The 26,242-nt window shown below is 42.7% G+C and overlaps 1 protein-coding gene across 8 annotated transcripts in view; it reads left to right on the top strand.

The window, feature by feature from the left end:
- The first annotated feature begins 6,370 nt into the window (after positions 1-6,370).
- Positions 6,371-26,242, top strand: part of kif1a (kinesin family member 1A) — a 37,116-nt gene continuing 17,244 nt past the window's right edge. For 4 of the 8 annotated variants that reach the window (XM_022759169.1, XM_022759167.1, XM_022759168.1 and 1 more), the window contains exons 1-25: positions 6,371-6,476; positions 13,804-13,877; positions 14,029-14,211; positions 14,307-14,372; positions 14,465-14,643; positions 14,953-15,064; positions 15,349-15,426; positions 15,566-15,631; positions 15,761-15,778; positions 15,865-15,943; positions 16,030-16,108; positions 16,400-16,542; positions 17,862-17,900; positions 20,019-20,152; positions 20,691-20,770; positions 20,871-20,946; positions 21,561-21,640; positions 21,736-21,842; positions 21,950-22,033; positions 22,118-22,298; positions 22,438-22,510; positions 23,023-23,113; positions 23,216-23,364; positions 23,460-23,638; positions 24,143-24,283. In XM_022759169.1, the coding sequence (XP_022614890.1) occupies positions 6,371-6,476; positions 13,804-13,877; positions 14,029-14,211; positions 14,307-14,372; positions 14,465-14,643; positions 14,953-15,064; positions 15,349-15,426; positions 15,566-15,631; positions 15,761-15,778; positions 15,865-15,943; positions 16,030-16,108; positions 16,400-16,542; positions 17,862-17,900; positions 20,019-20,152; positions 20,691-20,770; positions 20,871-20,946; positions 21,561-21,640; positions 21,736-21,842; positions 21,950-22,033; positions 22,118-22,298; positions 22,438-22,510; positions 23,023-23,113; positions 23,216-23,364; positions 23,460-23,638; positions 24,143-24,283 (2,597 nt within the window). Of the gene's footprint in view, positions 6,477-13,803; positions 13,878-14,028; positions 14,212-14,306; positions 14,373-14,464; positions 14,644-14,952; positions 15,065-15,348; positions 15,427-15,565; positions 15,632-15,760; positions 15,779-15,864; positions 15,944-16,029; positions 16,109-16,399; positions 16,543-17,861; positions 17,901-20,018; positions 20,153-20,690; positions 20,771-20,870; positions 20,947-21,560; positions 21,641-21,735; positions 21,843-21,949; positions 22,034-22,117; positions 22,299-22,437; positions 22,511-23,022; positions 23,114-23,215; positions 23,365-23,459; positions 23,639-24,142; positions 24,284-25,809; positions 26,131-26,242 lie in introns of all 8 variants that reach the window. The other 4 variants (XM_022759171.1, XM_022759170.1, XM_022759166.1 and 1 more) reach the window with 3 other exon arrangements.

Here is a 26,242-nt window from a genome sequence, read left to right as displayed (position 1 = left end):
ACAGAACACAAAGGGGGTGGGGGCTAGCTTGCTAGCATTAGCAGCTAGCATTAGCATTAGCTTTTTTTCTGTCTTTATAGGTGAAAAGGGACAAACAGAACACAAAGGGGGTGGGGGCTAGCTTGCTAGCATTAGCAGCTAGCATTAGCATTAGCTTTTTTTCTGTCTTTATAGGTGAAAAGGGACATACAGAACATAAAGGGGGTGGGGGTTAGCTTGCTAGCATTAGCAGCTAGCATTAGCATTAGCTTTCTTTGTCTTTATTGGTGAAAAGGGACAAACAGAACACAAAGGGGGTGGGGGCTAGCTTGCTAGCATTAGCAGCTAGCATTAGCATTAGCTTTTTTTCTGTCTTTATAGGTGAAAAGGGACATACAGAACATAAAGGGGGTGGGGGCTAGCTTGCTAGCATTAGCAGCTAGCATTAGCATTAGCTTTCTTTGTCTTTATTGGTGAAAAGGGACAAACAGAACACAAAGGGGGTTGGGGCTAGCTTGCTAGCATTAGCAGCTAGCATTAGCATTTTTTTGTCTTGATGAAAAACAAGGAAGGCTACATGGGCGGGCTAGCTTGCTTTCATTTTTCATGTATGAATTTAATGATTTCACAAGATTGCTAAATAACAAGTGGGGGGGGGCTAGCTGGCTTTAGCAGCTGTGACAACCAGACAATAATTGTGAAAATAACGATGACAATGCTAACAATGATATATAATAGCAGCAATAAATGATAATGATGATAACAGCATTGGTTATTGATGAATGAATTTGATGATTTCATTACAAGATTGCAATAATATGCAAAAATAATGTAATAATAATGTAATGTAATAATGTAAAAAAGTGAGTACTAAATGCACTGTATGTATAACTGATTGATCTGTCCAACAGCCATCTCTAGTATTCTTTCCCAACGGGTGCCTCCCACCAGGGAATTTCTCTAGGATGAGGTTTAATTCCGGCAGAGTACATGTTCTTACAGCTGCTTTCACACCACTGCTGTGATATTAACATTTGAAACCTTTCTGTCTCTCTCTCCCTCCAGGCGACAAAGAAGCTCGCTGGTGCTGCTTCTGAAACAGCTGCCTGGGTTACCAATGTTGGTAAGTTGGCTTTCCAAGATGGTGGCCGGATTGACGACGCTGCATCTTCGAGGTGGACCCCCGGAGGTGCCTGCCTTCTCATTGAGGCATAGCGGCGGTCCTACCTGGAGGGGAAGCGCGTGATGCTCAGCCTGTCTGTTGCCAAGGTGATCCTGAGGATCTCCTGGGAGGAGTGGAGGCTGCACTGTTGGAGGGAGGACACATGGGGCGGAGGAGACGTCCCTCCTCATCCAGGATCTCCACGTCGCCCTGGACGTCCCTTTGCTGGATTCTCTCCACATCCAGGACATATGGAGTACACAGAGGTGCCACCTCAGCTGCATTCAGGACCCACCAGGTGTGCAGCTGTACACAGAGACTGGTAGACTGACAAAGGGCGGGGTCAGCCTTGCGGTTTCCACCTTAACCAGTTCATCCCAGGTACATGTGTCTGTCTCATAGCTTGTGATTAAGTAGTTTGTGTATTATCATTTCATGCAAACATGAAATTCATTTTTGATCCAAAACCTTTTTTGTCAAGCCAGTGCCAGGTATTTCCAAGCTCCCGGCAACACCTGCCAGACAGAGCAGGACAAATAGCGAGTTGTCTTCCCTCCCAGATACCAGGAGAGGCAGCGACGGGGAAGAACACCTGTCCTGGGAAGGAGAGTCTCCAGAGGTGATTCACTTCAAATATCAGTTTCCTCTAATGAATATCAGATCTATATTAACACACACTGCTCTCTGATTATCTTTCAGCTGTCCTCTTGGACTGAACTCAGGCCCTGCAAACTGGGCCAGTGTTAGCTGCCTCGTGGAGGCCATATGCAACCAGCTCTGCCGTCTTCACCCGGTGGCCACGTCATTCAGAGCGACCTTGAGGACTTGGTGGTCATTTGTTCTCGAGGACTATGTGGCCATTAGAGAGACAGTGCTATCGCCTCTTGAGGAATAAAGTGGTGTTACAAGATGAGACGGACTGTTCAGGACATCCAGCACCAGTTACACAGTGGACCTTTTAAGGCAATCTGCAGCCACTTATTTCTGCCCCATTAACCCCATTACCATTCTGTTCAAAGGAATGCATTTTATTAAGCGTTGCTGTGTATTGGGTAAACTTTAAATAAAGGGCTGATTTGTTTTAGCATTTGTAAGTCTCCTTGATTTTTAATTTGAATTCATATGTATGTATTAGGTGAACCTGGATGAAACTAATGCAGTATAATGGAACAGGCCTTTCAGTAAATCCTCCTTCATGAGAATTATAATGTTCAGTATTTGCTGAATCTGTTTGAGAAGTGTTGGTTTATTTTAATGGTCAGTGTGGAGGCTGTAATTGTGGTAATGTTTAAGTGTTCCTAATGTTTTGTCAAATCTAATTCCTATAAATGGATGGACAAAATATTAGGAACACCTCTCAGTATAGGGTTAGTTTATATACAGTGGTGTCTAAACATCTGAGACCACTTTCCCATGTAGCCTCACATATTGCTCCATAGTAGCTGTAGTATCGCTCAATTTCATTTACAAAGGAGGAATTTGATTTATTATAATTTATTTATTGCATTCGATTTATTGTTCACTAGACTTCTTTAAAAGTTTTCATTTTGTATTTTCTGTTTTTAGTTTGTCATATCTTTTCTATCAATTAGTTGGTCTCATATACACACCATGTGTTACTGTTTTAAATTGTTGAATGTAAACTTCATCCCAGGTGGCTAAAATCCCAAGACTAGGCTTTTCTCACAGCAGACATTTTGACTTGGAGTAGTAGGACTAAAACAGGTGTTATTAATAACATTAATGATGGCTCTAGTGTGACAGTGATCCAAATTTAGCCATAATTAATTTTACCATTAAGACCTCTGCTTTTCCTACTGAGTGTGTGTCAAAAATATCTGCAGTGAAGAAGGCCAATAGACTATTTCAACAGCAGACATTTTGGCAAATACCAGGTGTGACTGATAACATTAAAAACATGATGGGACCAAATCTTCATTTAAAAAGACAAATCAAAATGTCTTCCATGAAAAAGGTCTACACTGAGAACATAACCTCGGTGTACTAACTGGTACAACTCTGTGCTATTCCACATTATTTGGTTGGCATTAAGATGTAATGCATCATCTGACATTATTCTTTTCATTTTTGTTATATCCATTAAAGAAGACAGTGGTATCTCTAACTAAATACAAAGTTGAGGCCTGCATGTCAAACCACAACAAGCCTGGTGACATGTCATAATAAAATGAATGATAGATGAATTCCATTTAGCTGCCTCAGTTTCAGGGTCTTTGTATTGTGCATGCTGGGACACCTCAACAGAACGTAAACATTGCACTTTTCCTCCCACGACAAGTCGACATGTCTGCTGCAAAAAGGGCAGCATTTAAGTTTTAGTATTTTACGGACTAAATTGAGGCTGTAGGGCCACAACTGACTCTGAAACCTTCAGACTGCAATGCAGACACCTCACGTCACTTTAAAAAGAGGCGTACGGGAGCACCACCTTTGCAGAAAATAAACAGGATAGCCTAATATGAACTGCGACGGTATAATCCTGTTTCTGTCTCCAGACTCTGCTCTGCGATGTAATATTGTGTACTTCAGTGAACAGGCAGTTTCCATGGTGCAGTGGGAGACCTGCTTTGTGCCAGTTTGTCTTGTCACAGCTTGATGTCCCTGGCCTGACCTACTAAACCTCATTCATGCACACTTATTGTGCACTGCATTCAAACCAGTCATTTAAGTGAACTAGGCTGTTAGAACATGTATTCCAGCAACGCTATGTGCTGCTTTTAATATAAAATAAAAGGTATTACACCACAGCAGTTTTTCAGCAGTGTTTCCAAGGGGTGCAACTCTTCCTCTCTGTCTTTTTTCCCTACCTCCACCCCCTTCATCTCCCTGCCTCACCCGTCCTCCCTCCTCCTCCTCTCTCTCTCTCTCTCTCTCTCTCTCTCTCTCGTCCCACTACTGCATTGATGCTGTTACCTCCCTCGATGGTGATGTCACCGGCTCAGTGGAGCTCGAGCATCCTTGCCAGAGACGAGGAGACAACAGAGCCATTTTGACCGCTCCGTAGTGTGAAAAAGCGGCCGAGCATCCACCCAAAACAAACAAACGACCGACCCGGACACCTTCCTCCCTTCCTGGGTCCCTCACTGGCAAGGCCGGGCAGAGGGAGGGTCGGTGGGTGCAAGACACCGTCGGCGGTAACCTCAGCCCTTCCCGTTTTCATGGAGAGGAGAGGCTGTTAGCAGGGGCAGTGCCAGACCTGGAGGAGACCGGAGGAGGTGGAAGCTGGATAATAAAACAGACGAGCACGACAAACTCTACACGTCTCTGCGCGGTAGCAAAACGTTAGTGGCACTGCGGAGGTAGGTTTACCTTTTTCTTTTTATTATTATATTTTTCCATTGTCCCGCCGGTAATGCAGTTTTAATGAGACAGTCTTTATTTACTTAGTGTTAAACCTCCTGGGAGGAGATGGGCATAGGGTGCGGCCATTGAAGAGGCTGTCAGTGTCGGAGAGATAGTATATAGAGAGACTGTAATTAACAGAAAAAGCTGCTCTGTAACACAGTGTGTGTGTTATTTTACACTTTACATTTTCAAATTATAATGTCTTTTAATATTGTGTGAGCAGAACGAGCGGAATAAATGCCCTGTCACTGGGCGAAAGGTAGACGTGCAGCCTTACTGGAGGAAATATTGAATCATAAGCTCTGAAAATGACGCAATAACTTAATTTTTCAGAGAGTAATTACACCTATCAATTATCAATTTTAGCCTGAACCACATATAGGCCTTACGCCAGTGTTGACTTGTGGTTTATGGCTTTGCTGTCACGTTTAAAAAATAAAAAAAACACCAGGTAAATATGTATTTTTATGAGCAACAAGGTAAAATTGTATCAACCTGTCGTCAAGCTCAAGTCCACACCAGCATGGTAATTACATTAGCCTTTGTCACCGGGAAAATGGTGGCCGCCCATCTGAGCTGCATCATCAGCTGATTGGTCTGTATTGAGCAGATTATGACCATGGATGTTGACGAAAAAAAAACAAAAAAAAAAAACAGATTTATATTTTCACAACTGTGTTGAAGAAGTATTTTCCACACAAGGTTAATAATATGTGGATGGACAGAAGATAACATCCACGTTAAGCATATGAATTTCATCTTCATCACTGGATTGGATTTTTAATCTTCTGTGTCATTGAGTCTGTTGTATTTTTATTTTTTTATTTTTATCATTGTTTGTCCTCAGTGTGGTTTAGTGCACGGCTGCACCTTTAAAACCAAAACATCTCAACAAATCAATCTGTTTAGGTGCCAGCTGTGGAGCTTGTACCAGAAAGCAGGGTGACACAGCAAATTTACAACACTCAGTGATGATGATGATGAGGATGATGATGATGATAACAGATGTCTGAGTCACTAATCATCAGAACATACTCTGAATATTCATACAAAATCCATTATCCCAAATCATGGGCATATAATTACATTTTTTTCTCTTATTAATATGCTATAAATTATTATAGTTTTTTACTGTAATATTTGCGGTTTGACATGAGACATGCAGTGAAAGCTATATGTATCATATTGCTCGTCGTTAAAGCTTATTGATGAAAACATTAAATGATTGTAATTTGATCATGACGGATGATGAGTCATGGTAGCTCCTGATACACCCACAGTGCTGCCATACACAAAAAATCACACAGTTATTTAATGTTCATATTCATTCTTTTAGGAGACAGAGACGAGTTACGAATTGCTCATGAAACCGAGCTGCTGAATGAAGCCAGAGCCTGGATTTGGGGCTGGTTTCAGTGCCATTGTCAGCCAGGGGAATAACCTGACGTTTAGCTGCTGCTGCACTTCTTTTGTCACTGCTAGCTGTATTATCCATATCCCTTGGCTGCAGCTGACCATGCATGGTCTTTTCATGTTACAGCCACAGCCCTGCCCTCCTCCATTGTTCTGATAACGTCAACTGTGAGGTGTAATATTGGACCTTTTAACAATTTGTAATACAAATGTATCTACAAATATTAGACCTTGATTTTGCAATATAACAAAACATGACATGACATAACAAGATACCGTAACATAACATAACATAACATAACATAACATAACATAACATAACATATCATAACATAACATAACATCATGTCATTTACTATCCGTCATCACTCTCTGCTCCCTTCCACAGACCTGCAGGCCCTACACCTGGGCACTAAAGAAGGCACCCCAGGGTGCTAGGAAGACAGCACCATGGCAGGGGCCTCTGTAAAGGTGGCGGTGCGTGTCCGCCCCTTCAATTCAAGGGAGATTGGAAAAGAAAGCAAATGCATCATTCAGATGTCTGGAAACACCACCAGTGAGTACTCCAACCACAACTTCTCCACTGAAATATGCTGCCCAACTCCTCTATTTGATATAATCCACCTATAGTATGTTTTCTGGTTGCACTTGCATAATATAGTGTATGTTTTATTGTCTTAAATTCAGAATTAAATGTAGATTACAAGAACAAATGGCAGATTCATTCAGTCAGATGTAATCTTGAGCTTGGAGCTTGACTCTTCTCCAACCAGAAGGCACAGGTTCGAGCTTTTCCAGCTGTTCTCTTGCTGACCTTGACCTCCGACCTCCCTGCGCAAGAGGATTATTGAAAAGATAAATTTCTTCTGCGTAGGACCTGGGGTGACTGTGCAAATCTCCGGTAAACAAGAGAGGTCTAATTCAAGACACGTGATATGAGCAGAACATTTATTCGAAATCAGCTTTAATGTCAGAGGAATAGCGATTGAGATTGGAGCTAATTTTATTCTGTCCGTGAGGAAACGTCATATTAATGAACTTGTTTGCAAGACTTTCAACTGTCGGATTACTGCAGCGTCCATGTTAGAGCAACAGAGGAGTTATCCGATTGAAATCATGCTGTAGGTGACAAAACCTCCCTGCAAATTTGACCTGGTGTTTATTCAGGAGAAGGCCTTTTATTTATTTATGTGGCAGATTAAACCAGATTTAAAAATAGCTCCTTATCCAACATTTTATAATTAAGCATTTTCTATTTAACGTTGCCACCAATGCAGAGCAAACAATAAGCACAATAATGGCAGAGGACATTTGGAAGAAACATAATTATTGTGTCATTATAAAGCAATCCGTGGGAAATGACCGAATGCATTTACTATAGATTACTATGGATTCTGCAAAACCTTCTGTATTTGTTTTTGTTGCACAGCTTTAAAGCCTGTATTTCAGAGCACCCCACGTTTCCTGGGTTATGTAGTGCGCAGAGCGAAGACTCTGGTCGAGAGGAGACTGGAAAGATACTCGATACGTAGTCTGCTTAGCAAGGTAAAGCCATTCGTCAATAATGGATGAGGCTTCCTGAAATATTTACCGTTTGGCCTAATTTAGCCATCTCACCCCTCCTTCCTCATGTCATGGCTGACTAGACAACAAGCTGCGTGGCTTTTTTTGGGCTGCCATATTTTTTAACTACGTGATTTGTAGCATTTCGTGATGTTGCGTTCCCCATCAGACTAAATACTTACAATCTTAAAAAATTTTTACGCTGTTCCTTTAAACTGCCCCTCAAGGATTTCACAGTGTGATGTTTTCTAAAAGAGCCCTGCCTTGGCAGAGAGCTTCTTCCTGGGTCTCTGCAGCAGTGGGCAATTAATATTGTTTCAGCGTCGTCTCTTTTAGCAGTGTAAACTTAGATCAGAGGCTCTGTTGTCCACTGGGAATGTGTTTGCTGTGTGGATGTGCTTGGAGACATTGATTTTAATTAATCTGTGAATCTTATTTCTAATCACACAAGGTCTTTTTGATGTCATCCATTTACATAATGATAATCAGCTTGTTGTTTTCTTATTCTTGACTTTATGCTAATTTGTTACAGTTAGACAGAAACTGTTCTTAAAGGTCCCACATTTGAAGTTTTAATATCCATATAAGATATATTTGTGGTATACCAAAAACCGTCTCAATGTACATTTACGCCTCCTCCTCTTGGGCTTCTTCTAGTAACAACAGGTAAGCCAATCGGAAGAGAGGAAGCTCTGAGCCTCTCTTCTGATTGGCTGACTGTTTTCTGAGTGATCGAATAAAAATAAAGCAGATTTCAGGTAAAACACTTAAGAGACACCAAATCCTGCAAGGTTTGGATGGTGGGTCCGGGTGGGCGGGGCTTGGGGCGTGGCTGAGAGCTGTAACTGTTTTGTTGTGACATCAAAAAGTTACAGGAAGTCCTGACGGCTGGTTTTAAGGCTCAGTTTCCAAATACAGGCTGTGTGCATTTCTCTGTGGACTGAGCGCTTTGATACTTTCACAGTATTAATATAGAACCTAAATCTGATCTATAATCACACTACACATGGACATCTACCCTTTATTCAATATTGAACCTTTAAATTGTGTTTGTTTGGAGACCCCCCCTGAGAGAAACCAGTGTACGGTTTTGGAGGACAGACTGTACTGTGGCTCATTCAGCAGTATACAATGTCAGTCAGGCTGTCAAAGCACTGTGGCTTGTGAACAACATGTTCCACAGATTACTTTTATTTTGATTCATGGAGTACAATTAGATCTAATATAATCCAATATAAGCAACACAAACATTATAAGCTTATAATATCCTCCGTCAGACCTGCATTCATTTAAAATCTGGTCTCGGGCTCGATCCCTCACAATTTTCTATTTACTGGCGAATTGGTAAATTGCGGTGAAAGCTTCAGGGAAGAGAAAATAATGAAACTAAGCAGATAGAAATTTGCAGAGGACATTTGAATTCGATAACTAGAGGAAAGCTCTCGTACTAAAGCAGGTCTGATTGACCAGATTTTAGTCAGACCTATGTCACGATTCTGTTTCATCAGTCTCCCTGCTCCTGAAATTCAAGCAGAGTTTATAGCCATGTCAGCAGTACTCGAAAATTTCATGTTGTTCAGATGCTCCGAGCCGCTTCCAGTGAGACTGCAGGTCTTTCAACGGGGCAGAATAACTGAGTCAATGGCTCTGGATGTGAGCTGGAGGATGTGAGCAGACTGATGTCATGAAAAAGCCCATTGGTTGCAGTGTCTGGAGAGGGGGTACAGAGGCAGGGTATAAATGCCCCTTTGTCTTCCTGTAGTCTGGGGCTGAGGAAAGGAAGAAGAAGAAAGAGTTCTCTGGGGTTTTTTGTGCGTGTCTCACTCTCTGCTTTGTGCTCTCTGACACCCATGTGTGGGTCAATAGCCCAGTTCCCACAAAGCAGGAGAATGGCAGTAATCTTGTTGTTTGAGAGATCTACCCTCCCACGCGGACCTTAATTAAGATGCAGAGGACGGACCTGAAGCAGTAATGGGCCTCCCGCAAATACTTGGTGGGAAGATTTCAATTTGTTTAGCAGAAGAAAAGCAGTAATACATCCAAGTTATTTTCACTACTGGACTGATTCAAAATATCTGTGTATGTACTTAACCATTAGAAGTGAATATCTATAATGTGTAATGAAGCTTGTGTTAGGGAGAGTTGAGTGGATTCCTGCTGCTTCTTTACTCATTAGCACAATGTTTGCTGCTCTATCATCATGTGGATTTTGGCATGACTTAGACAGCTACGGTGCCTCTAGCTAAGATTTGCTAAGATGCTTCATAAACTCAGAGCGAAAGCAGCAGACAACATACCACCTAAACCCAGTGCTGCTGCTGCTGCTGCTGCTGCTGCTGCTGTATATAGCATCTATGTGGCTCTCCTCCTCTCCTCTGTCAGTGGGTTCACATCCCCTCTGCCAGACCTGCTGACGCAGCCACATTTCCTCTCCTATTGACTGGGGCAGGTCACCCGTGACAGTCCGACCAGCGTCACTCACTCACAATTATGAAGACCCAGCAGCTATGACAAAGACAAACACAGAATGTGCTGTAATAGGACGCTGAAAATATGATAAAATAACAGCTAAAATTAAACTAGAGGAGATTATCGTTGCTATAATTAGCACAGATGACGTGAAATGTGGGCATGGTGACGAGCAGAGGTGAAGTGCGGCAAAAAAGAAAAGTGGGTGTACTAAAACTGTGGGCCACCTGGTGAACATAAGGCACATGCTATTTTCAATTAGAGATACAGTAAAGTAGATTTTTACAATTCCAATGTAGTAATTATTTTGAATTAAAATTACTGATCTCTGATATCAAGTCTGATATTTAATGTCAAACAATGGTATTCAGAAAATACCCGACATGTGCAGTAGATCTTTCGACTAACCGGGAATTATCCTTCTGTAATAAGTAATAACTAATGAAGTGTAATTATTTCTTTATAACACACAATTATTCGACTTGTCTGTTACAAGAGTAGAATAATTGTATTAAATTAAAAATTTTACAGGAGTGAAAATAATAACAGTAAAATAAATTCAGCGATGACAATAAAAGTAATCAATGTGAAACGTATATTGTTGCTCCATTAACCTATTATGTAATAATAATAATAATGATAATTATATTTTAGTAACATGTTTGTGATATTTAAATTAATATCCTTAGTTTTGAATCACAGGCCAGACAAATGAAAAGACATTTAACATTATCAACACGGGTTTTGGACACTTCAATGTTTTCTGAACTTGTATAAACAAAACAATTAATCAATTAATTGAAAAAATAATTTGCATATTATTCATAGCTGTCTAATTAAGATAATCATTAGGCTTAATGAACATTTAACAGTTCTGTTATTCATTTAAAATCAGATCTGTGGAAGACAATGTAATCACTCATCAATGATCGCTCTCTTCCTAAGATCTGATCAGTATGCTGTAAAAATAATTAGCAGATTTAAACTATAAACCAGCATATGCAAAATAATGCTGATGAAAGTGTGGATGTGGCAGATACGTGCGCACACTCCTTGACCACCTCTGATGATGTGTTATGGGAGCACGCTGCCGGAAGAGAAATGAGGAGCCGTTGTCTTAATTACGTTTGACCTCCATGACTTGACTTCCAGACCCGGCGTCATCTATAAACTCAGCACCTTGAAATTAAAAAAGGTGTTTCCATCGTAAAGAGAGGAGACGGGTTGTAAAGGGGGGGGGGGGCTGTGACGCGCAAGCTGTCAACACTGACAACGTCACCCCGTGCTACTGAGTGCAATTTAAATAGGCCCATGGTCACCCTCATATATTATAGGCTGCCACTTTACAGTAATTACCTTATCTGAGAGCAAGGCGCTTGTCTTGTCTTTCCGGCGCTGGGATATGCGGGTGGGGCTCATCTTAGTATGAATCATAACACAATCAAAGATGACTAAGCAACAAGAGGATGTCGTAAGCGTCGAACTTTCCTACTGAGGTTTTTGCTTCTGGGTAACGAGATGGGCAGTCGGATCGTGATATATATTCTTCATTTTATAGGTTCGCTAAATCAGTCCAGGTCTCATTTTAGATTTTATTTATTTATTGATGGTTTTTCATCTGTGATAGAATTAAAATTTTTATTGAATCGGGTCAGCTTTATTTACCTGGAAACCAATCAGCTCCTCAGCTGTTTTCAGACCTTCATTCATTATCAGACTGTATTAAATGTATATATAGATCCATAGAGGCTGTAATAATGGAAGGGATATGTGTTAATGCTGTACATTAGAAACACTTACTTCCTACAGGATACTGTGGGCACTTCTAGCCTAGTACTTTCCCAGTGTTTCACCTGCTTTAGTTTTGGTGGTCAGTTACAGCAGGTGCCAAGTTTCTGCCAGATAATGTTTTATTCAACCAGATTTTTCCACTTCAGTGTAAAACAGTTGGTTTCCAGAACGTGTGAGCAACAACCCCTGGAACAGGTAACAAGGGTTCAGACAACGCCATCACTGATACATAAATGTGGTTGGAGGAGGGATTGATAACCATTTATTGATTGCTGTCAGACTGATTCTAAGTACATATTTCGGTCTAACTGGCATTTCTGACTATGTCTGATGTCATGGCCCATTACTGAAGAAGACCATTTGTGGCAGGAGACAGAGCACACACACGGGAAATGAGCATTATGGAAAATACTTCTGGCTGATTAATGAAATTGATCCGGTGGCTGTGGTTATTTTAAGTGCAGAATATGGTGTTTTGATAAAGATCGGCGAGAGCACAGTGTGCAAAACCGGAGTGCATCTCTGTTCATATTTGGCCATTTTCCAGAGCACCTGGACACGTCATGCCGAGCAAACAAGGCCTCATCTCTTTGTCATGGTTGGGCCTGAAACCCGAAACCCATGTCAGCCACACTGGCCTATATTTCATAGCTGGAAACACAGTAGCAGCGTAGAGAGGAAATAATCGTGTGTACACTCACTTGAGAGCGTACTTAGCCCTGGGCCTTTTCCTCTGTTATCGACCGCATCTGCATTAGCAGAGAAGATGGTGTCTGGAGCTCTGGGAGCCTGGAGGAAGCGTTTTCATAGCTGGCATCACCACACCACACCAGACATGTTTGTTCTTGGGTGGGCACATGAAATTTTCATTTCTGCATCTGATATTTTATCCATAACTGTTTCTGAAAGCGTGTTTCTACAAAACCCTTTTGCTTGCATGTTTGATTTTTTGAGAATATCATTATTTCGTGTGGCTCAGTTGTTGGATAAAACTCCATAAAAGCCCAGTTATAATTATAAAATAAAGTTAATTAATTATCAAAAAGCCATGTGTTTGCAGCAGTAATGATACTCTAACATTTCCAGATGTGTATACTGTACATACACAGCTTTATTAGCCACAAACAAGCTCTTCTGTATCAGCTACAAGCGGACCAGAAAAAGATGTGTGTCATCATCAGTCAGTCAATCGATGAGTTCCTCGGTTTCGTTTGTAAAGGGTCGCGGAGCAGACATATCTAAAAGCAAGTGAGGTCAGATATGACATCATAATTTAAACTGGAAAGATTTGCTTGAGTCATCACCGGCCGTCCTGGGCATCGAAACCAAATAGACCTGATTGTCTGTGACATCTGAAAACTGAGCCTCACAGGCCTGCTGGTTGTTTCATGCTGTTGAAAGATGAGCTGAGCCTGACAAGCTGAGCCTGACAAGCTGAGCCTGAGCCGTCCTTAAAATGGCCGCTGTACCTGGTAGGTAACAACGTGGCCTTTTCACGTGGCACCACCGTCAGGCCGAATTGTACAACTGGAAGTAAGGACACAAAGTTGTTGTTTTTAATAATTTGATTTCTAGTGTGTAATAAGTGTCTCACAGATTTCACCAGGAGGAATAATAAGAGTCGCTCTCTATCATTTCACTGTCACCTACAAAGTATATTTTCTTAGGGATTTATTTAAATTTTTATTATTTATCCAAATGTCTTTGATGTGAGCAAACAGAGTCAGAACTGTGATCATGTTTAAACAGCGATGACTTTCTATTTTATACCAATAAAACAACAAACTACCAGCAGCTAATATCCCACAAAAAAAAATATATTTCATCCCATGATGCCACTTTCATCTTCCAAAAAATAAAAATAAAAATGCCACAAAGTTCTTGATCCAAAATCACTGCAGTCTTATGTTCCGCTTCATGACGAGGTCTAAATGCTAAAGATGCGACTGAGGCCTTTCGAGCTCTTTTGGCACAACATGGCAGCGGCCGAGCTCAGATCCAGTTTCACGTGGCCGGCTCTCGCCCTCCCACTGACCCGTGTTCCCTGTCCTGTCTTTCAGCCATCGTCAACCCCAAGCAGGCCAAAGACAACAAGAGCTTCAACTTTGATTACTCCTACTGGTCCCACACCACGGTAACTATTTCTGCACCCCTACAGTGCAAACACACACACACACACACACACACACACACAAACACTGTGCATCGCTTTGTGTTGCGTGTGTGTCGGGTTTAAGAAAGAATTTAGAAGATTTACACGGCTTATTATTGATCTCTGCCCGCAGCCCGAGGACGTCAATTATGCCTCTCAGATGCGAGTATACAAAGACATCGGAGAGGAAATGCTGCTGCACGCCTTCGAGGGTTACAACGTCTGCATCTTTGCTTATGGTCAGACGGGTGCCGGCAAGTCCTACACCATGATGGGGAAACAGGATGTCAAGGATCAACAAGGAATCATCCCCTTGGTACGGACAGTTATCAACCAGCAAAAGAAACATGGTTCTGAATTTCTCAGATGCAACACTTTTGGAAATAATGTTGTTATTTTCCTCCCTCCCAGCTGTGTGAAGATCTTTTCACTAAGATCAATGACAACACAGACAACAGCATGTCCTACTCTGTGGAGGTAAGTTCAGGGGTCATCAGCTCCCCCCTGTATGCACCTGAACTTGTCACATGTTTGTGATGTGTTCAAGCTCATGTGATGACTCCGAACAGGTGAGCTACATGGAGATCTACTGCGAACGCGTACGGGACTTGCTGAACCCCAAAAACAAAGGGCACCTGCGCGTAAGAGAACACCCGCTGATGGGACCCTATGTGGAGGACCTGTCCAAGCTCGCCGTCACCTCCTACAATGACATCCAGGACCTGATGGACTCTGGCAACAAGGCCAGGTGATGGAGCCGTCCGTTTTCGTTCGGTCACTTCACCCTGAACGACCAGTGAATCTGCAGAATGGCAGTTACAGCAGTTACAGAGATTTAAAGACTGAAATTCACAATCTTGTGTACACAGATTCAGCTAATTTGATTATTTAAATTCTACCTAATTCACTTATAATAATGTTTTCAGATTGTGTTTGTTGTAACTTGAAAATGCACATCCATAGCAGGAAAACATGCCATATCCTTGTTGGATAAAAATGAGGAAGACGAGCAGCTTTTTCACGCACTGATAAAAACGTATTGACCCTCTCTCTGCAGGACTGTGGCTGCCACCAACATGAACGAGACGAGCAGTCGCTCTCACGCCGTCTTCAACATCATATTCACTCAGAAACGCCACGACGCCGAAACGGACAACACCTCTGAGAAGGTAGAGTGGTGTTTTTTTTTTTATCACATCCTGAGTGAATCTGTTTAACATCGATCCGTTCCCGCTGCTTATCTATAGGCTGATTGATGACAGTGATTTAAATCTCGTCGTAAATTGGAAATCAATGATTGCTTGAAGGTCATCGTGATAGTGAAACATTGTAAAGCTGTTGGTTTTTTGTTTATTTTATGAAACCTGTCTCTGGAATAAAGATGAACAACTTTAGCTTTTTGTTGTCTACATGTTGTTAGTTTGAACCTGGTTATTGGGTTTTCTGTTGAAAGGTCAGCAAAATAAGTTTGGTGGATCTGGCCGGCAGCGAGAGGGCGGACTCCACCGGAGCCAAAGGGACGAGGCTTAAGGTGAAAATGTTTTACACTGACTCGAAACAGCTCCACAACCTGATGTGGGAAACAAATATGATTTAAAATCCATAACCATGCAGTTGATTAATGTGTTTATCTTTTATGTAAATGTCATTCTCCGCCCTCTCCATCACAGGAAGGAGCGAATATCAACAAATCTCTAACCACGCTGGGGAAAGTCATCTCTGCTTTGGCAGAAGTGGTTTGTATTTTATCTTCATATTGTACATTTTTAGATCAGAGCAGATATTACATAGAATAAACATTTCTAATAATTTATTATTATTATTTTGTATTTATTATAATAATTTTACTGTCTACTTCATTTTAGGACTCTGGGCCAAATAAGGTAATTTATTTAATTTCTGTATTTAAATTGTAATTAATTTTATTCCTAAATGCCAATAAATATATTGATTTTGATTTAATACGCAGAATAAAAAGAAGAAAAAAGTGGAAAGCTTCATCCCCTACAGAGATTCAGTTTTGACCTGGCTGCTGAGAGAAAATTTGGGTATGAACGCATCAGTTTTTCTCTGTTAATATTTTGATGATGCATTAGTCTAATCTCTAATCAATCTCTTCTCTACATTGTGTCAGGGGGTAATTCTCGCACTGCGATGGTCGCTGCCCTGAGTCCAGCTGATATCAACTACGACGAGACCCTCAGCACACTCAGGTAGAGAGCAGACAACCCATTTTCTGCTGCATCTTTTTCCCTCCCACACAGCTGACGAATGTGGCTTTGAAGGACGCCGATGCCAGTGAGACCCAAGTGTTACATAATACACTGTTTCCTCAGCTGCTTGCATCAGTTTCACACTTCAAACACCCTTCACGACTTTCAGCTGCAGTGCCAGGCTGCAGAATCATGTGGATGTGTGATGTCGGGGGAAGGGGGGGGGGTTGTGAATTGTCTCGTCCCTCACCTGTGTCAGCGTGCTCAGTGATCCCTCCCTTACTCCCGCAGGTACGCAGATCGCGCCAAACAGATTCGCTGCAACGCTGTCATCAACGAGGATCCCAACAACAGACTGGTGCGCGAGCTGAAGGAGGAGGTGTCACGCCTGAAAGACCTCCTCTACGCCCAGGGCCTGGGCGACATCATTGAGAGTAAGGAGTCGCTGATTGGATTTTATTTCACCATCTGTGTTATCTCTATTGATTTCAAACTGGTTTGCAAAAGGTTTCAAACCTCTTTTCTAAGTAGGCAAATTATTCTCAGCCTCACATCAACCTCCACTGTTCCCCCTCACAAGCACTGCACCTTTATTCTCAAACATCGTTCTCCGTGTTCTCAAACATTGTGTGTGTTGAGGTGCGTTCAGATAGAATGTGAAGCAAATTAAGGATTGGCATATTACAATTTATTGCCATGTTGTAGCGATAAACAGAAAGTAGTGCGGGGCAGGGTTTCACCATAGACTGTAAATAAAGATGGACATGGCGTCCGCGACGTCATCCGCAGGTTTCTGAAGAGCGGTTTTGAAGCTCAGAGCGGCGCCTGACTCCGCCTGTCTCCTGGCTAATCCAATAAAGGGCAAAGAGGCGCTCACCCACCTGTCACTCAAAGCTGCACACCCTCAATTAATGCAGAACTTTAAGCCTAAATAAAATATGAACAGGTGAGTTATAAAAAAAATCACCCCTTGCACAGGTGTCACAAAGGGGGAAATTATTATTATTACCAAAACTGTTTTTTGCACCAGGCTGTAAACATGTTTATTTCTGCTGTAAAGTTAGAACATTTTAACATTGGAGTCTATGGGGATTGACTCGCTTTTGGAGCCAGCCTCTAGTGGCCATTTGAAGAACTGCAGTTGTTCACAGCAGCTTCTGAATCTTGGCCAGACAAGTTAGCTGACTTTAGTGTTTCATGAGTTCATTATACTTTTTTTTAAATCAAAAACCAGCTTCAGGCTCGACTCCTGTGCTTTCGGCCGTTCAGCTGTGCAAAAGCCCCACCTGCTCCGCCGCATTCGCTCATCTAGATGGAGTTAAGCTGAAACAGTAAAAGTTAATACTGATGAAACTGACAGGAATAGGTCACGCTGTTACACGGGGCCAACAGCTTTCATTGTAAAAGGCTGAAGAGAGGGAAAGAGCTTCATGTTGTATCTGGACGCAGCTTTAAAGTTATCACAAAAAACATGTGTGTGTTTCCTCATTCTCACAAACACTGGGAGCATTTCAGTGAGAACACACGTCGGAGATCAAAACTGAAAGTATCTGAGCTGTGTATTATATATTATGCACGGAGAGCAGTGGAGCCAAATTCATATTTATTCATATTTAACTCCCAGTATTCATCGAATAATAAACTGAATGTTTAAATCTATTAACATTTTTATCTAAAGGTGTTACACTGTCTGTTTCTCTCTCTCTCTCTCTCTCCCTCTCTCTCTCTCACTCTTTATCTTCTCTTCTCCCAGCATATCGAGCGTCTGGTGCTGAGATAGAGGGTTTGAAATGTGTGTTTTCTGGCTCTTGCTTTTGCTCTTGCGGCAGCTTAGCATCACCGGCGCTTACTGTGACAGTGAAATAGCAGCTTTTCTGTGTTTCTCTGCAGCACCGCAGTATCATGAGGAATTGAGCAGAATGATTTAGGGCGATTTGTAATGAAATCACAGGTATAGCTATAAATATTAATGCAATATTTTATTTATTTACATCACATAGTTCAGGTCTAAGGTTGATTTTCAGGATTTGTCATTGTGGCTCTAATCTTCAGATCCTTATGGGCTTCGCTGTGTGTGCCATGTCATGGTGCTGTAGAGATCTGTGTATGGCTTCGTAGCTGTGGCACTTGGTGGGACAGAGCTTTAACTGTTCATGAAGCAAGAAAGCAGAGCAATACAATATGGAAGGTTATTGACTGCAGCGTCATGGGATATATTGCGATCCTATCCTTTAATTTCCCTGATGCAGAAACTGTTGCCTCCCATTCCCCTGGCATGGTCCTGTCTGGCTCTAGTCACCTCCTGTTGGCGACCGTAAAGGAGAGCATGCAGTAAACATAAGATGAAAACGCATCCCTCGGTCGCAGAAAGAGTATAATCACTTGCATAATATTGGATCTTTGAGGTCGTCATCTCATTTTGTGTCATAAATTTTTATTGTCTTTCCATAATACATGAATTCATTAACTGCACTTCGAAGGCGATATTATGTGATCCATCTTGGCGGGCAGCACAGCCTGTCCAGATGGATGGGTGTGTGATACAGTTTTCCCAATTTATTGCTCTGTGTTGCCATAGCAGCAGCTGCAAGGGTTGATCTTCTTTATTTTGTAGGGTCTTGTAACAGGTCTTCAAGGTGCCGTCTTCAACAATGACACGAGATAAGATGGTGAACACAAAGCCAGGGGGAACATGATGTAAAAACTATTTTTGATAAATAGACAATATACAACGAGGACACGTTTCCACTCTGTCCAAACAAACTTACCACAGTGTCTGATTCACCGCCAGAGCAGTGGGTTTTCTACTTTCAGTGTTTCGCTGGACATGGCTAATTTTAGAGAAGCGCACTGAGCATTAAATGCATCTTGTTGCTTAATATAATGTTAATATGATAATCTGGCTTCCCAATGTTCTCTGCAAGAAATACAGCCCTGTTACAAATGAGTCATTATGCGTGTGCACATAGGCTGACGAGTTCATTTTCCATTCACTGATGACTCATTTTATTTTTGCTGTTTAAGATGCTCGATCAGGACATTTTCTATCTCAATTGACAAATTAACTGGATATAACAATATATATGTATATATATATATATATATATACACTTGTGAAAGCAGGATATTTCACAGTTTAACAATACATTTTATTGTCCAAAATGACATCAGTGCACTGACACGGTAAACTTCACTGGGAATTAAATAAAATAACTATAAAAATAAATAACTATAAACAAAAAACCTAAGAACAAATATGTATATATATTATATATATACAGTATATATTTAACTTGAATGGAAACAAAGGATCAAATACACATAAAATGCTGCCTATATAACTTGACCTGAGCCGAGCATTTCCACCGCATTATTGCTTCTTAATGAAAGTATTTATATCAGCTCATATCGGAGAATACATGCGTATATACAGTTACAGTTATGGCAGTTACATGGCCGTTACATTTTCTTGTTTTTGAATGATCCTGCATATGATGCTCTGCTTGATGTTTTCATATACTAGCTGCATTTCTTTGGTCATGGCTGGTTGGCCTTGTTGCACTTTTTTTAAGTTGTTCTTCTTTGCGTGTGGTGCTGCCTTCGCTTGAATGCCCGCAGTTAAAATTTCTCTCTGTGAGTCAGATTTGTTTCAAGCCACGTTTCTTCTTTCTTTTTTTTTCTTTTCTTCTACTCTCCCTTCTGTCCTCTTCCTTATCTGTCTGCATTTCTCCATTTCTTTACTCCCTGTTATCGATTATCCCAACTTCCTTGTACACTCCGTGCGCCCCCCCCCCCACCCCCCTCCCTCCCTCCCTCCCTCCCTCCCTCCCTCCCGCCCCGACAGACCTATCCGATAAGAACAATAACAATAAAGGCCAAGCTGTGAATCAAAAGGATGATCTCTCCACAGTGACCAATGCCATGACAGGGATGAGTCCCTCTCCGTCTCTCTCAGCCTTGTCCAGCCGCGCTGGATCCATCGCCAGTCTGCACGACCGCATCATGTTCAGCCCGGGCAGCGAGGAGGCCATCGAGAGGCTGAAGGTGACACCCTGCACTGCACTGCATGTTGCTAATGTTCACTTGTTGCATATTGTCAGATTATTGGCAGGTAAACATGCGTTTCAGTGTAAGGTCAACACATTAAACCCCTAAAGTGCGAGTGCTCTTTCTTTACAGTGTCAGTATTTAAAACATCTGGACTCTGTAGTTGTTCAGCAAACGTCAGTCAAAGTCAGAGAAAGCAGTGTATTTGTTGGAGCCTGTGTTGGTGGAGTATTTACAGCAGCAGGACAGTGTAGGTGGGATTTACTCAAAATAAACCACAGTGTGTGTTTGTGGTAGTAAAGGAACATGTCACCCAGGCTTATTGATGTGTTTATAATCGCTTTGCGACAACAATGAAGCTCAGAGGAAAAGGCTGCATCCAGCTTTGTCTTAACAGACAGAACCTCATTGTTGGTTTTGGGCTTTTCATGGGATCTGTCGACCAAAAGAAAAAAAAAATAACGCCGTCACCATCACCACTCGTCCTTGAAACGACTGCGCACTGTAATCTCCACTGTCTTTTTTAAAATGTCAGGAAACAGAGAAAATCATTGCTGAACTCAATGAAACTTGGGAGGAGAAACTTCGCCGAACAGAGGCCATCAGAATGGAAAGGTGCGACATACAATATTCTACTTTTACACTTTATTTCATTGTGTTAGCAAAATTTGTCATGTTTGTGTAGTATATAAAAACCTTTATCATTCCTCCACAGAGAGGCCTTGCTGGCGGAAATGGGTGTCGCAATGCGAGAAGATGGCGGGACAGTCGGCGTGTTCTCCCCTAAGAAGGTACGAGACACGTCCCGAAAAAACCTCCTGTGTTATTTAATATTTACCGTTTAAATTATTGACTAAATTGCTTGTTTATTTACCCCCCCAAAGCCCTCCGATAGCCCTAGAAAGCCCCAGCCTGTCTTTATCGACACGGTCGGGCTGTTTTCCCCCAACGAGGTTTGTCGCTGTGAAGTGTTTAAAGCCGTCTTCTTCTCTGAGAGCTCTTAGTCTCACTACGGCAAGAGCCTCGCAGATCAGACGAGGGTTTCTCTTTGTGTTATCTTAAATCTACTTCATTACTCACTTCAAACACTCCCTCACTGCACTGAAGGCGGCAACGGGTGTAAACATGGTGGTGGTGGGGGGGGAATAATGGTAGTGCCCCCATTTCAGTGATTTACGGCTGTTTGCCTGCAGCCCCACAACATCTGGCTGAGACTACATTAAAACACTCATGCTGCGAAGCTGTGGGGAGTGAATCTGACTGCATGTTACTGACTGTGTCTCACTGGGAGAGGCTGCTTTTCAGCCCTCTCGCGTGCACAGTATGTATATGTTTCAGTGTAAATAACCATAACGAATGACCCACCGTTTCTGCAGTGAGTGAATGATTCCTTGTTCTGTGTCAGACGCCTCATTTGGTGAACCTCAATGAGGATCCTCTGATGTCTGAGTGCCTGCTGTACTACATTAAAGACGGGATCACCAGGTTAGATGTTGACATTTTACCACATAATATCAGGGTAAGACTTAAGAAAAAAAAAAATACTCACTCAAGCGTGTCGATTACTTTTTTGTTTTTAGGGTTGGTCGTTTAGACGCCAGCAGCCGTCAGGACATCGTCCTCAGTGGCCACTTCATCAAGGACGAGCACTGCACTTTTACTAGTTCTGCCGGTCCGGCGGGAGAAAGTGAGGGGTCTTTATCTTGCTCCACAGGGTTTTCAAGTTGTGTAGATCAGAGTTTAATATTTTACAGACAGGAAGCGAAGTCTTACATTGTCCTCTCCGTTCCTAAGCAGTGGTTGTCCTCGAGCCCTGTGAAGGAGCTGAGACTTACGTCAATGGAAAGAGGGTGACGGAGCCAACTGTCCTCAGATCAGGTCGGTGAGCTCTCTCATTCTCCGTCTCCCTCACTTGAACCCAGCGCCGTCTTTTTTATGTTCTGATTTTTCACGCCCTCACAGGAAACCGCATCATCCTGGGGAAGAGCCACGTGTTCCGGTTCAACCACCCTGTCCAGGCGAGGGCTGAGAGGGAGAGGACCCCCTGTGCCGAAACACCCGCCGAGCCTGTGGACTGGGCCTTTGCCCAGAGGGAGTTGCTGGAGAAACAGGGCATTGACATGAAACAGGAAATGGAGCAGAGGTAGTTTGGCAAGGGGGGAGAAATACTGAGCCATTCAACTTTACAACGATAACACACTCAGTAAATGGCGTGCTGTTCCAAAAAATCAAGAATAGCGTTTCCTCCAGCCTCTTTTGTTCACCTGTGTTCGTGTCTGCAGGCTGCAGGAGTTGGAGGACCAGTATCGCAAAGAAAGAGAGGAGGCCAACAACCTTCTGGAGCAGCAGAGACTGGTACAGTATTCAGCAGTTTTGCATGTATCATCACCGCAGAGCATTTCTTCTCCTTCCTGTTCCTCGCTCATATTCAGGTGGTGGTGGTGGTGGGTCACTTGCAGGGGGCGGGGCCTGCTTTGGTTCTCTGACACTCTGATGGAGAGTGATCGCAATTGGTGGTTCATTGTGCACGTAGAGCCTGCAAACCAAGATCCAAGAACCATTAAATCAGAGTAAATCATCTTGCATCAGACAGATTCCTCCTGCGGGTTAGTCATGGAAAAGGAGAACCGTTTTCCTTTTGTATCAAGCTGAGAAAAAAGTTTGTGTGAGTTGCACTTCCTGCGATGTGAATATTGCATATATATATAGACAGTGTTGAAAAGATGTATTGTGCAGCACTAGTATTTATAGATATATCTCTTCGACTCTTCGACTTCAACAGTCGACTCACCTCCTGTTCCCAAATGACTTGTTGATGTGCCACAACCAGTTGTTTTAACATAGATCTCCATTAACCAATTGTTTAGGATTACGAGAGCAAGCTGGAAGCTCTTCAGAAGCAAGTGGACCGTTATTACCCAGAAGCCACTGAAGAAGAGGAGGAGCCAGAAGAAGAAGGTAGCGCAAATAATCAGACACTTAACAGACACAGGCATTTCTGTGCTGTTTGGCGAGAAAATCCTCTCCAAGATGATGACCTTTTATCGTTGTGGCCCACAGTGCAGTGGACGGAGAGGGAGAGAGAGCTCGCTGTGTGGAGCTTTCGTAAATGGAGGTGCTACCAGTTCACCTCTCTGCGTGACCTGCTGTGGGGGAACGCCATCTTCCTCAAAGAGGCCAATGCCATCAGCGTGGAGCTGAAGAAGAAGGTCCGGCGCGTTACTGTTGTTATACTCCACATGCATGAACTGATGTTTATGACATGTCTATCTGACGGCACCGATGTTTGGGTGTGTCCCTGCAGGTGCAGTTCCAGTTTGTGCTGCTGACAGACACCCTCTACTCCCCCCTGCCTCCTGACCTGTTGCCCCCGGAAGCAACTAAAGACAGAGAGAAGCGCCACTTCCCGCGCACCATCGTGGCCGTGGAGGTGCAGGACCAGAAGAACGGAGCCACTCACTACTGGACATTAGAAAAACTAAGGTACCGTGTCCTCAGAAAGCCTTCAGACCTGGACTCATCAATCTACACTTTATATCCTATAATGACAAAGTAGAAAAAATATGTTTTTAGAAAGTTTTTGCAAATGTATTAAAAATCTAAACTTTGTAGAAACCCCCATTAGCAGCAATTACAGCTTTGAGTCTCTGCAAGCTTTGGGGGTTATTGAGCGTAGATCGATCTTCACATGATATTTGCATTATAATATCTAGAGACTATATAATCTTAGTTGGCTGCTCTGTTGCTCATTAAGTCGGATGATTTCGCTGGAAACATTCCTTTAGTAATTGCTGTAACAAATAAAAATGTCTACAAGCCTGTGATATACAGCAGTAACAAGAAAAGAGAGACATTGTCAGTGTCTACGAGGAATACATCTCACATAAAACACGCTTTTCACTGCAAGAATATTCCTCATTAACTCCATGCTGTGGAGCACGTACTCGTAAATAACAACAGTGTGGTAACTGTTGCTGACACTCGCAGGCAGAGGCTCGATCTCATGAGAGAGATGTACGACCGCGCCGCCGACGTTCCCAACAGCGCCGCCACCGAGGACTGTGAAAATGTGATGACCGGAGGCGACCCCTTCTACGACCGCTTCCCCTGGTTCCGTCTGGTTGGCAGGTAAACGCTGAACGCCACCGGCCTTGCACACAGTGTATGAATGCATTCACACCGAGCTCATATACAAAGCGACAGCAGCGGCGAGCAAACAGAAGCCCAGTGATCGTCATGTTTTGTCCATTAAGGATAAATGGGAGGCTATTGAAGTAGTCTGCGGCCCACTTCATTATGATGTCTCTGTCATTACGTGCTGAAGTCTGATGTCTCTAGTCTGTGCTCTGAGTGCTCCACTGTGATCACATTTTAACCCGATATAACAACTGTATCTGTGTGACGGACTTACTGGGCGTCATTTATCAATAAGCGCACGGCGCAGTGATCGCAAATTTCCACAAACAGCATTTTGAAAATGTTATAGGTTCTACTGTCAGTTTATGAATCAAGTTTCTTTCTTTATTCTGATGTCACTGTGAATTTACTGTGTTTCTGCTGGACATGAAGCTTTGCAGCTCAAACACACAGGATGGACTGACCATCACTTCTTTCTTGTTGATGCCAATGGGAAAAAAAGAAAAAAAATCAGCTGTGAAACATTTGAGAACAAAATTTCTTCAGTCCTCCTACTCAAAGCCTGCTGCTTCTTTCTCTCCCACCTTGGCATGCACCCTCCCAACCTCTTTGCCAAGCTCTCTCTCTCTCTCTCTCTCTCTCTCTCTCTCTTTGTCTCTTGCAGATGGGTCCTACACATAATCACATGCCCCCTGTTACATAATATCCAGCATATAAAGCTTTTAATGTCATTTAACTCCTGCGAGACGAGCGAAAAATTATCAGGCGGCAAACGTCCTCTTGAAATATGTTCTTTGTCGGCTCGTTCACAACATCTATTATACAATAGGTGAGTAATACTGGCATACGAAGCCGCATGCACCACGTTTAATGAAACGAAATGTAGTCGCCCAGACAAATGAAGCTGAAGCTGGATGTGGCAGTTTCATTTGTAATATTTATTTGTACTTATCCGAAGCCAAAGACAGACTTTCAGCTCACCGCCTCACTGCGCTCATGATGGAGGGCTGTTGATTTTGCTATAAGCCTAACATTAAGCAATCGCTGTTAAATCAGTGCTCACCCTCAGCTGGTGAGTCTGGTTATATTTGATAGTTTATAAAGTAATTATTTGTTGATCAAATGAACCGAGTAAATCAATAACCCGAGTGTATCTGGTTGCTGTGAAACCTGGAGGCGACTGGTTCTCTAGTGGGCTGCAGGGAGCCTCTACCTTTACGTGTATCCATGGTCACACACTCCCAGCAAAAGCGGTTGAATACATCTTCACAACCACTGTAGCTTGTTTGCACTCCTCCATCTGTACTCTCTCTATCTCTCTCTCTCTCTCTCTCTCTCTTTCCACTAAAACAGCAGATTCAAAAAAAGGATGAAGGGTTTTTTTTTTTGGTTTTTTTTCTTCTTCTTCTTCTTCTTCTTCCTCCAGTGGGCTTCAACTCCAACCCCTCTTGTTTGAACAAGTGTGTGCTTTCTATCGAACTGTACTAACCTAGTTCCCATGTCTCTGGCTGCACCAGAAACCCCATTTTCAACACATGCATGAGCGAGCGCATGAGTGACCCTACCCCGTCCCCGACCCTCTCCAACTCTGAAATTACTGAGCTGGCTGACTCGCAGCGGGAGGGTCGAGGGGAGGAGGAGTTGGAGGAGTTGGAGGACCTGGACGATGATATCTTTTTGGACGACCCGTGCTCGGAGCTCGGGGGAGAGGATGATGATGATGATGATGATGATGATGATGATGATGATGATGATGATGAGGGAGAGCTCTGCCGAGGCTCCAGCGAAGGCCAGGATCCCTTTTACGACCGCTCACCATTATTCAGTGTAGTGGGAAGGTTGGTGAGGTTTCGGGAGCATGCTGGTGGAGGAAACTAGCTCTTTCACGCTGAGACGCAGGGTCCGTTTCCCTCGATAAGACGTCAGCACAGAAAGGAAAAGACATTTTTT

Source organism: Seriola dumerili, unplaced genomic scaffold (assembly GCF_002260705.1).
Source record: "Seriola dumerili isolate Sdu_G_001 unplaced genomic scaffold, Sdu_1.0 BDQW01000321.1, whole genome shotgun sequence".
In the NCBI taxonomy this organism is placed as follows: Eukaryota; Metazoa; Chordata; class Actinopteri; order Carangiformes; family Carangidae; genus Seriola; species Seriola dumerili.
Note: the sequence above shows the minus strand (reverse complement) of the source record. Positions and strands in the feature narration are given on the sequence as shown.